Source organism: Antennarius striatus, chromosome 18 (genome assembly GCF_040054535.1).
Source record: "Antennarius striatus isolate MH-2024 chromosome 18, ASM4005453v1, whole genome shotgun sequence".
In the NCBI taxonomy this organism is placed as follows: domain Eukaryota; kingdom Metazoa; phylum Chordata; class Actinopteri; order Lophiiformes; family Antennariidae; genus Antennarius; species Antennarius striatus.
In genome coordinates, this window is record NC_090793.1 from 13882536 (window position 1) to 13895186 (window position 12651).

General features: G+C 40.6%; 1 protein-coding gene across 1 annotated transcript; it reads right to left on the reverse strand.

The window, feature by feature from the left end:
- Positions 1-7470: 7470 nt before the first annotated feature.
- psma8 (proteasome 20S subunit alpha 8) lies at positions 7471-12309 on the reverse strand. Its single transcript, XM_068340554.1, has 7 exons — positions 12119-12309; positions 10338-10464; positions 9664-9788; positions 9444-9566; positions 9221-9340; positions 8073-8135; positions 7471-7948 (listed from the first exon to the last, which is right to left on the reverse strand). The coding sequence occupies exons 1-7, from the start codon at positions 12218-12220 to the stop codon at positions 7853-7855; spliced, it is 756 nt and encodes a 251-aa protein (XP_068196655.1). The 5' UTR covers positions 12221-12309; the 3' UTR covers positions 7471-7852.
- Positions 12310-12651: the final 342 nt, after the last annotated feature.

A 12651-nucleotide genomic window follows, 5' to 3' on the forward strand; every position in this document is an offset into this window, starting at 1 on the left:
ACCATGAAGGGAACGTCTGGGCCCAGAAAATGAAAAGCCCACAGGCGTTTTCCATTTACAGCTAAAAACCAGCACTCGCTCCTAGCCAGGGTTAGTATCAGACTCTCAAAATGAACACTTACACTACAGGGAGAACAAATGAGTAGCTTTCTACTGTCGCTCTATTAAATCTGTTGGTTAATAGACATATACCACACCACTGACAGAAATCGATAATGCAAAGTATGATAAAGTGCAGGGGGGAGAAAGAAGGTAAAGACAAGAAAGTAAAAATTGGTGACAGATAGGGAAAAAAAGAAGAAGAAAAAAAGATCCAACGGTGTGGATCTGAGAACCATATTTCTGTCCAACAATCAGTTTGGTTGGAGGAGGTGATGGCGGCTATGTTGTGAGAGCTGTTTGGCCTTGCCCTTGCCTCGGGCCTCTAGTGTTCTTCCCCCAGGCGGTGTGTGAGGGAAATGGTGTGTGGTGCGAGGGTAAACCTTGACCTGCTTGCCAGGAGGCTGCACACGGAATGAAATGAGCACAAACAAAGCAGGGGATAGAAAAGGAGGAGGAGGAGGAGGAGGAAGAGGAGGAGGTAGCAGAGGAGGAGGTATATGGCTTCACTTGTTTCACCACTACGCACTACACTACCACTCTTTTTTTTGTTGTTGTTGCCATCTGCTGACTCTGAGTGGCAGAATACGCGCTGAACATCCACGGCTGGGAGTGCTCAGGTGTTGTGGGTGGCATTCTGGTACGCTGTGAAGATGGAATGTGAAATGTTGCATTTCCCTTCATGATCTGCCAAGTTGTGTTTTTAGGGAAAGATGGAAATCCTATTATGTTGCATGCCTAACTTGGCCCCACAAACTCTGAAACTCATTTTGTGAAATTGGGTTCAGGTCCTTTTGCAAAGTGGGTTTTTTGGTGTCTGAAGTCTGCAGATGCATCTGTTCAGTAAGTGAATGTGCAGCTGTGTATCAAACTCTATGTTTTGTTTATAAGCAGGTTTAACTCTGGAAACCTTACGATAGTATTGTGTTCTAAGTTATTGTTCAGTTTTATCAAGCGAGGATTAGATATAAAAAGTCACTAACGTCGCAAAACCAGCATGTTGATGGACTTGTGCTTCTCATATCAACCCGGCTTACCTGTAAAAAGCCAAGAGAAATCCATTACATACTTTAGAGACAGCTCATGAACGGAATAATTAGCACAGCATGCTTTCCGCCCGGCTGGAAGTCTCTCTCGATAATGAACAAAGGAAAGGAAATTAGCTTTTGTCTCATAAAGTCACAACTTCAAAGATCCCTAGCATTGCATTAATACAACCATAGCCTCCAGCGGCATGGGAGAGAATAAAATAAGCACTCTCACTCAGACCCCATTTCTATCAAGGTCTTTCTCAGGACAAATACTGGGAGCTTGGTTGTGACAGACCACACACACTGGACTGCATGAGAAATTAGAGGGTGGGGGCATTGGGGGGGACAGACCCTTCCAGACCAACTCATAACAGTCAATTTTCTTTGTGAAATCATGCACAAACATGGCTATCACAATAAAAAGAAAATCATTCTCCAGGTGTAATACTATTTCAGCATTTTCTCCTCCGTGCTGCCAGATGTGCACTTAATCACATCAGGTCAACACTTTGACCCGGGGGCTTTCCAGCTGTGGCCGGGGCAACCTGCGACCGTCATCTCGCCTAAGTACTGCTCCAGTTATTTGCCCCCAGGAGTTTGAGTGGTACACTGATCTGGTGCTTGGTCATCCGGCCCGACGCTACTACATTCTAGCATGTAAAAAAAAACCCCAACAACAACAACAACAAAAAAGGGGTTGCATTGTGGGTGAGCAGATGCAAAATGACTCAATGATACATTTTTTTGTTGCTGCGTGAGGATGAAAAATGATCAGTCACTTTTTTGCGTCATTCTCAACCCCTTAAAGTTGCAATTACTTTCTCAGAGCAGAAGGAAACAGCATTTAAGAGGCAAAGCATTGTCTGAGGCACTCTCCTTGCCTATCTGTACCTTTATCTGCCTGGATCAGTTGTTAGTGCTGGCAGTTTTCCTCTTCTGTCCTCCAGAGAGAGGTGGCTCTCAACTGGAGAGAGGCGCCAGAGGCTACTCACTGTCTCCATTGTGTGGAGAGACACATGGAGGACTTGAGAGACTCGGTGCAGGTGCAGAGAGGAAGAGTGAGATGGAACACACCTGAGGGAGCTGATTTATTTTTCTCACAAAAGTCAGGCTTGATTTTTTTTTTGTTTTTTTTTTTGGGTGGTGGTTGGGAGAAGGGACACTTGTGTCAGGAGCACACATTTACCAGAGGTACCCTCTGCTGAAAGGAGGGTTAAAATGCTTCCTGTTAGACGTTTGGTTACAGACACAGGCTGCCGGAATACATAACATTTTCAGGCAAGGAGGACATAGTTCCCAGCTTTAGTCTGAATGTGTCACGTTCCTGACTCCCGTCACAGAGAGTGTTCTGCTCCTCCACTGGCAGGACACCACAAGCTCACCCAGATAACCTCACCTCACTCTGGGAGGTTTCTGGTGAAAACTACCCCTTTGCTAACTGTTTGTTTAAAAGCTGACAGGCTACAAGACTCTCAGTGACAGCATCTATTCATCTTAGGGTGTCAGGCAGGAAAAAAAGGGGAATGAGGAAGAGGTAAAGAAACTGAGAGGAGGCAGATGAAGGAAGATAGCGAGAGGAAGCCCACTGAAGAGCAAAATGCTTGATGCTGTGCTTCAACTACAGGATGGATTTACCTGAAACATCATCAGATCATCGCAGCAGAAATTTCAGGAAATCATCTGGCGAGTGACTGAATGAACGCTGATGTTTTCATCACTTTGGTTTTAATTATATGTCTCACTCAGCACAGCCTTCCTTCTACTCGTCTAATTTAGATTGAGATCCTTCCAGGCTTTCCCCTATCTTTCATTTCCCTCCCCTCCTCTCCTCTCTGCATCCCATCAGCCCCTTTGTAGAAAAAAAGGGGAAGGAAAAAAAAAAAACCTTCATGTCTGTGACTTTCTTGCCCTCCAGCGTATGAAGCCCTCTTTTATTTTGATCATCGCAGCACAATGGATTCATGCCATTCTGGCAACTTTATTCAGTATCAGCCCAAATTTACATACTGCTTAACAAGTTTGTGCGTGACTGTTGATGCCTCTGATCAAAGTGCTTTTGGAAATCTTTCTCATCTGTTTTTTTTTTTTTTTCCTTTTTCCCTGCCCTTCATTTCAAATGCATACTGCAGACAGGCATCTTTAACTTAGGGGCAAAGAAAGGTAACCTTAGTGCTGCACAAGCCCAAATGTCATCCAACAAGGAGGGTTCATGTCCCGGGGATAAAGATAATGTAATCTAAGCAGGATACAGTGTGTGACTGTGTGTCTTTGTGTGTGCGTGTGTGTGTGTGTGTGTGTGTGTGTGTGTGCGTGTGTGCGTGTGTGTGTGTGTGTGTGTGTGCGTGTGTGTGTGTGTGTGTGTGCGTGCGTGTATCCATGCTAGCCTCAATGTTTGTTGCAGGCTTGTGTTTGGGGGCGGAGGGAGACAGGGGATGACAAAAGTCAAAGCAGTCATGTGTCATTTTCGGTGCTGAAGGGCTGGGACCTGCCTTCAGGGCTGTCCTCTCTGTCAGACGCACTCAGATATCCGTGCTGAACTCTCTCACTGTCTCCTTTTCTTATGCTCTCTCCATCCTTCTCTGTCTTTATCTAATGCACGCACATACTGTATTTGTAGCTGCCTGCACCGGTACACACCACTATCCTGTGCTATAAGTAGCATGGCAAAAATATGCATAATAGCATAATTGTTGTTGTGAATGTAAATGTGTGACATGCAGCGACTTATGTCATACTCTGAAGCGATTGCAACTCCAACACACATCTGCCACAAGAGACTCTGAGCGATGTGATTTGCTCCATGACAAGTGATGCAACACGTATCCCAAAAACACTGAGGGTGCAAGAGGATGAGTGGGTAGAGATTTTTTTTTTTTTTTTGACAAGGATCAGGATAAATCAAGACATCACAGGCCACGCTGCAAATCAATGGCCCGTAAAAATTCACAGAGGAGGCTGCAAAGAAAACCCACTGTTGCTGACCCATTGCAGGAACCCCTCAGATCACAATGAGGTAGTGCAATTGTAAATACATGTCTACCGGAGCGAACAACACAACTGAAAACACAAAATAACCAAGAAGGGTGTGGGTGGAAAGAGAGGAATCGTGGGAATGCAAGATTGCACCTCCCTCAGGCAATCGAATTATCCTATGGGCTGATGGTTCCTCCTTATGCGTCGACTGACATTTTCCTGTAACCCCATCCTGAGTAATGCTATGTGATGTGTGTGACTGGCTTCTGCCACAGCCCTGAGAGGCCACGGAGCTCCAGGGCCGTCTGATTTTGGCCCGCAGCATCTTGGGAATTGTTTATTTTAACTCTTTCTGCTCCCTTTTTCCTCTTCTTCCCACTTTTTACATTTCCTTTCACATCTTTCCTGTTTCCTCCATTTCCCATCCACTCTTTCTGGCCCACTGGTTTCTACTTTCAATTACAGGACGATGCACTTGTATTCTCCAGTGAGACAACCCCCCCCCCCCCCCCCTGACAGATGACTCTTGAGGGGTAACTCAAAACCATGCTTTTAGTCTCTTCACACAAACTGTTAGTATTCCAGCACCTTTCATGGTGCACAAAGGTTAAAAGAGACACAACCAAAGCTGTTAGTAGGTATCTGTTACTCAGCTCTATATGTTTTTCTGTGTAGTGACGAGTGGAGGGTGTGCTGGAAAAATAAGAACTTGAAAGTGAACATGTGCTGTGTGTTGTGCATGTGTGTTATGGAGTAATAGAGGGGAAAAAAGGAAGACATTTAAGTACAGAGAAAAGAGAGATGTTTGATGAGATAATGGAATGATATTCAAAATGTATCCCTAGAGCTAGAAGATAAAAGAGAACATTACAAGAGAACATATTTTGATCGCTTATGGATATGTAAGCCAGCACCAATATGCCCAAACTTTACTTCATAGTGCCGCAGATCCCTAAAGGGCACAAGAGGAGGCGGGCCAATACACAAACAGTGTAAGAGTAACTGTCGACATGTGACAAGCAGAAAAGGGACAGTGTTGAGAGCCTAGCCTTTTATGACCCAACAGAGGTTGACAGCTTGGCCACCGCTCCGGGACAAAAAAAAGAAAAAAACTATGTTGCTTTTTCATCTGACAATTTTAAGCAAAGCAACGCTCCCTCAGCGTATTCCAATTGTTCAGAGGGCCTTTGTGGCTGTGCATTAAATTAGAGACCAAAAAAATGACAGCGTTCATATAATCTGCGTGCAGTTAGCTACAGAAATCTAAATGTCAACCTGCGCTGCAAAAAAAAAAGCGCGAACAAAGTGTCATCGATACCACGAGGACGCTGCTTCTATGCAACACTGCCCTCTGGTGGCGGAAGGTGATAACACCTCGGGTAAAAGCAGAAGCTGAGACGGGCTTAAATAGAACCTTTAGCTCCCCAAGGATGCAAATCTCGACAAGCTTTTACCCTTGAAGCAGTCGCCTCATTTGGACCCGAGGACATTTCGCGCTGACAAATTTTAAACATCCCAAGAGGGGCAATGCGTTGAAATATGACCACGGGGGAGGGGGGGTGGGGTGGCACATTAGAATGACAAAAATGTAGATCCTCAAAGTGAAATATTGTCTGACTTGGAAATGAGATGGAAAATAGTCACAGATCTTATTAAAACAGGGTCAGATTGTTTTTGTTGGCCAACGTTAAAAGTAGACATGAACATATGCAGTGATATTTTCCCATTTGTTCTATTCTAACTAACGGGAGGACATGCTTTGCCTAAAGTGTACTTTATGTGCATGACAGATCAAAAGAAAGAGACGCAGGCACTGTTTAAAAAAACCTGTTGTGTTCACATTAATAGTGCATTCCATGTGTATGTGTGTGTGTGTGTGTGTGTGTGTGTGTGTGTGTGTGTGTGTGTGTGTGTGTGTGTGTGTGTGTGTGTGTGTATGAGAGAGAGAGAGAGAGAGAGAGAGAGAGAGAGAGAGAGAGAGAGAGAGAGAGAGAGAGAGAGAGAGAGAGAGAGAGAGAGAGAGAGAGAGAGAGAGAGAGAGAGAGAGAGAGAGTACAAACAATGCACTCAGCCCACAGCCTACAGCAGTGTGCATTCTTGCTTGGAGAGTACATGTCCTCAGGCCTCGTTCCTCCGTCAATGACCTCTGGTGAAGCCATTATTTTCTGCATTAATGATGAGCAGCAGCCAGCGATGAGAGAGATGGACTATGTCCTGGGGCACTGTAACGCTGATTATGGGCAACAACAATGCTGGCAAAAAAAAAAAGAAAGAAAGAGCAGCTCAGAAGACTGGGAGTCTCAGCACCGAATAAGCTGCTCTGGCTATATTGACAAGATGAATCCGATAACCTCTGTAGCTAGAGAATTATCCAGCATAAACTTCAGCCAAGTTTACTTATTACTCGTTCTGTTCAATTCAACGTATTCAACAGCTGTTTTCAAGAGAACAACAAACCAGTTGCCGTGACAACAGCTGTCTCAAACTAACATGAAATACAGCAGGATGTGCAAATTGGCTAGATTCACACAAACACAGGTAATATCAAAGGATCAACTGACATCGACTCAAACACAAACCTGTAAGACTCACAAACAAGACAAATTGCAGACAAAGTCCAATTGCTCTAGTCAAGGCAGCCAGGGCACCCACTCTGGAAATCCTGGCTTGGGGAGATGACTCTAAATGAAGGACTTTACCATTCACCATTATGTCTTTGGTGAGAGTCAGAGGGAACCCCCGGGGCTCTTCAGCACAGCACGGCACAACTTTTCAAAGGGCTCCAGATTAAAGTCATTGAAAGTTCCCATTGGGGTCTGAGGCCAGGATCCCATTAAGCAGCCCGACCACACCGCTGGCCATAATTGTGTCGTTGAGAATTCAGAGCAGCGACTGCTTGATAAGCGAATTTGGGGTAAAATAAAAAAGGAGAGGCAAAAAGGGGTCTCGCTGGGACACCATTAGACACTTCATTCACTCATCACTAATTTGTTTTAAATGACTGAGAGAGGGAGAGAGGTGAGAGCTTTATAAAGCAATATAAGATAACAACCCCCTCCTCCAACACATTCCTATTCCAGGTCTGTGCGACAGAATGCTGATAGATGAAAACCATTGCACTTTATAGCTACACACTATACTGCCGCTAGTGGTGTTTTAAACTGTAGTTATCTTTATCGTAGTACTTGCTTTGCAGTAGGATAATCAATAAAGAGGAGAGGGGGAAAATGCAGGTAGGAATCTTTTTTTTTTTTAATCTCTGATCATCAGTCAGTGCACCACTAACAAAAACAGTACTTCTAACAGAACATATATGGAAATAGCCATTTAAAAATAGTAAGAACTACGTGAAATAACTGAAAACATGTTACAAAGAAATCAGCTTTTATTGAGTATTTACTTTCATGTTTTTTAGGCTGCAAACATTTCAACATTTGACAATTGTCACCATCAGATCTACTTGGTAACTGATATAGAAACATCATTTAAGCATCATATAAGATCTAAACCCTAGCTTGAGATTTTTTTAATGTGCTTTTAAAAATCACTCAATGCAATAAAAGTACAGGAACTAATTATTCTTTGGGAATGGTAAAGTTGTACTCAAAAACGTGAAAAACAGCTCTCAATTTATAATTTAGATCTTTCAGATGACAAATGTGGCCCACACCCTGTAAAAGTCTAATGTTTGCAACTCAAATATGTTGTAGTCTTCCAAGTGCAATTAACAAAAAATTCTGTTAGCAACTTCAGGTGGTCTTTTTCTGCTTCTTCTTTTCTGCCTCTTCCTCCTTTTCCTTCTCAATCTCAGCCACCAGGGTCTCGATTTCTTTGGATTCCAAAATCTGCAAACGGCCAAGAAAAGGGAAAAATTAATCCCTAAATAAAAAAAGAAAGAAGAATGGAAGAAACTAAAGAAGAAGATATAAAGGTAAAAATAAAAGTCAAACATGATTCACAGTCAATCACCTTCAGTGGCTGGTTCCGTCTGATTACAGCAAGCTCAATATTTTTCCCTCCTGACTGGACAACCTGTAACAAACATTTTTAGTGACAAATGCATAGTGAATCAACATATTTTCACCAAGCAAGCCATCAAGTCTGGTGGATTTGAATCCAATTCAGTACCTTAAAACGGTTTGTCTACTGTGACTATTAACAATAATTGGAGTCGGTAGTTTACAAAAGGAGTTCTAATATTTTTTTAATGTGGATTCTTGACCTCAAGTTTTCTAACTGATTGTGTACAAATTCCATAATGACCAAATATTTTGGAACTGGTGCTAGATCACATCAGATGGCAGCCAAGGCAAAGGCTGCAATTAATCCTTTTAGAGATTGTTCCGTTTACCAACGAGAGCTAGAGGAGGTTCTCAGATCACCCATGCGTTGTTTACCTGACTGTTTTGTTTGTTTGTCCATAAGCTATGCATCTTAAAAAGGTGCGAATTAATTTTGAAATTGTGTGGTGAAAGAGTTAATAAAAAGAAGAGGAAAGAACTGCTACCGTTTGATTTCACAGAGAAACTTGTTAGATTTTGTTTACATTTAAAAATACACGGCTGTATCTATAGGCATAATTCCTGTAACGCTGTTCGACACAATTTCATCTTGCAAGTGGTAAAAAAATAGCTAATTTTGTTTTTTTAGTGGCACTAACTACAATAATTAGACTTTCTCCAGTTATCTTGCAGTCATGTTGTGGACACCAGCTCATGTGATCTTGAGAGAACTGATATTAAACTTCAGTCATGCATCTTAATATGTCCACGTTGAACCCAGGTTTACACATACCAGAAATCCTCTACATACAAGAAAATGCAATGTAATTCTATACAAATGCAACATTTACTTTTTTTTTTTTTAATACTACTTTTATGCCATTTTTGTGTAGAATGGGGTTTGGTCAAAGACTATCAATCATGGAAGATCACATCTGGTGTTTCACTGGTCTCAAGACTATTGTTTTATGCATTCCTAGTTCCAGTATATTGTTCTCCATTCACCATCTGTGACACACTCCATGTAAAAAAAAAAAAAGAGTATTCATTCAGTTTCAATATGTGTAGCTAATGGCTATGTGTATTGGTCAGCAGACAGATTAAATTTGACCTTACCTCAAGCAGAGCTTTGATGGCCAACTTGATTGCCTCATTGTCCCCAGCTATGGCTTCATCCGTGTAATTCTTCTCCAGAAATTCCCTCACAGTTTTTGCACTCCGGCCGATTGCATTTGCCTGATTTTTTTCATGAATCACATAAATAATCAATTAAAACTTCATTTCTTACTGACAACTGTAAAATGAACCAGCATAATGCAAGAGGACAAAACTAACTTACCTTCCAAGCATGGTATGTTCCTGATGGGTCTGTTTGATACAGTCTGGGAGTACCATCATAGTCAAAGCCAACGATTAATGCTGAGATACCAAATGGCCTTCGCCCGTTGCTTTGAGTGTAGCGCTACAAATATGAGATATATGATGTGACCCATGCTATCTTATGCTCTCTTTCAAGGAATTTTGAATTCTATAAATAGTTATGATGGTGAAGCAGTTACCTGTTTCAGTGTAGCTATGTAGCGGGTGATATATTCCACTGTGACTGGGTCCTCAACAGTTAGTCTGTGACTCTGGCACTCCACCCGAGCTCTATTTATCACAATACGGGCATCTGCTGTCAGACCTTCAAAACAGAAAGAGGTTGATTTACTTTACACAATGCAGGTTAAGCACATTATAAAATTTGACAGAAACTTAATACATGATAGAGGGATCTGGGTCATTCTACAACAACTTAAGACGAACTTCAAACTTTTCCCAGTTAATTTTACATTTTGTCTCAAGAACATTCACAAAACTTTTCTTTGATGAACTCATATGGCCTTGAAAAAACCTAACGCGTTACTATAAAAGCATTTTGTTTATTAGCTTTGCCCTCCATTTTTGATATTCTTAGACTGTATTTAATTGCCGTTTTTTTTAACTTGCATTAGTTAAAATTTGCACTGAACATCCAAGAGACAGGATCATTTGAGACATCTATTCACATTTTTCAAAGTATTGTTGTAATCAAGAATATACCAACACTGAGTAATTATCCATACAAATGCGCGCTTATTATTACTAATGTAGTCTTCATGATAAGTTATCTTTGACCACAATTCCATTTTATAAAATGAAAAACATGTGCAAATATATTATTTCATTGTTAAAAAAAAAAAAGGTGTGTTACCTGCAAATGCCATGCAGACATGCTCATCTAGAGCACATATCTTACGGACAGTCCTTTCCTCCTGTAACTTTGCAACAGATTTCTTCTCAACACCAAGGACGACAATGTCTTTGCCTCTAATTCCCACCTAAAGAGAGAAAATTTTAATTTAACTTACCAGTATAACAGTAAAGAAGACATCACTCAATTGCTGCTTTACAGAGATTGGTGAAAATTACATTTTGTAATCGTAATAAGCAATAAATGTCATGCAGTTATGGCACACGGGAACATTTTAGGCTTAAAGAAAACTATCACTGTAATTCCAAAGAAGTTGGGACATTGTGTAAGACGTAAATAAAAACAATACAGTGACTTTTAAATCCTTAATCCTTTTAAACCTATATTCAATTGAATACACAACAAAGACAGGATATTTAATGTTTAAACTGGTAAACTTTATTGTTCATTTTGCAAATATTCATATCCTTTAAATTTGATGCCTGCAACACATTTCAAAAAAGCTGGAACAGAGGCAACAAGACTGGGAAAGTTGAGGAATGCTCAAAAAACACTGCTTGGAACATTCAACAGGTGAACAGGTTAATTGAAAAATGGTGAGTGTCACGACTGTGTATGACTCAGTCATTCACAAGAAAGGATGAGGTGAGATTCGTCTAATTTGGCAAGACAATGTGAAGTCCCATTGAGCACATATTACAACAGTGTGGCTTGATACTAAGACCTGCCTGCAGTACAGACCTGTCTCCCATTGAAAATGTGTGGCACATCATGAAGTGTAAAATATGACAACGGAGAACCCAGACTTTTGAGCAACTGAAGCTGTACATCAAGCAAGAATGGGAAAGCTGCAACAAAGCTGCAAAATTAGTGTCCTCAGTTCCGAAATACTTATTGAGCGCCCCTGTCCCAGCTTTTGTGGAATGTGTTGCAGGCGTCAAATTCAAACTCAGTGAATATTTGAAAAAAACAAAACAAAAAAACCCCCAAACCATAAAAAATAGTAAATCAGTTTAAACATTTAATGTCTTGTCTTTGTTGTGTATTCAATTGAATATAGGAGGATTTCTAATTCATTGTATTGTTAATATTCACGTTTTACGCAACTTTCCAACTCCATTGGAATTGGGCTTGTATTTTGATTGTTCAAATGCAGTGAAGACTACAGTGAAGCTATTGCATGGCGTCTTAGATTACTGTATTACTTAACAAAAATAATAATCATTAACTCTACGAATACTACTACAAAGAAAGGCTTTCCCCACAAGTTTTCCTTGTATTTTGGAGACTTGTAGAATTTATAAACAACTCATAAATCGGCAAATCTGGAGGCGATCCAAGCCTTACTAGCTTTTTTTTAGAGACTAATATGAAGAAAGACTGAAACATGTCCTTCCTCACTACCTAAACCTTGTTTTAAATCGTTATTACGAACAGAAAAAAATCCAATTCCGTTGACCATATAGCAATGAAATTCTGCTTCTGAGAATTAGCATGACAATAGTTGCCTTTATCACATCGAAAGTGAAACTACTGTACTGTATTTGTAAGAGCGACACAGCTACAAAATGTTGCCTAACGATATATTTTAAGCAGCAGTTCATTGTCTCAAATCATATGAGAAAGCAACAGACGTCGTAAAAACCGTATAACCTATCAATAAAATTTGTTGTAAATAAAATCTCTACAACACAAAATGTATTAGCAGTGACTCTGCTAATAGCTAGCTAACTGACGTTTGCGAAAGTTAGCATGCGAATTCGTTTCATTGTAGGACTTACCGCTGTTGAACCTTTCTTTACAGCTTCTTGTGCATACTCCACTTGAAACAGATGACCATCAGGGGAAAAGACAGTTATAGCTCTGTCATATCTTGCCGCCATTGTACTGCAATAGAAGCACAACCACGAGAAAAGAGGAAACTTTTACCAAATGATTCAGCACGTTAGCACGTATCGGGCCAGTATGTGAATCCGCGGTGTGTTGAAACAGCGCATGCGCATGAACTTTGAACTAAGGTGATACCAACCTTACGTTTCAGGGTGGAAAGTTGTAATTGAAAATTGTACAGACATTATTTAATTTGCGTTACTGCACTGAAAAATATTTATTGAAAGCTCAAATGTGAAAAAGACTAAAGAATCCAATAGTACTATAATGTGGGTGAACTTCAATTTATTAAAAATAATTTGTAAAAATTGTTAATTAACTATCCAGTTTTGATTTGAATCGTCAATACAGCATACAACAATGTTATTTATATTTTTCAGAAATACATTATGTATAGAAAAATAACTACCACTAAAGGGGATTG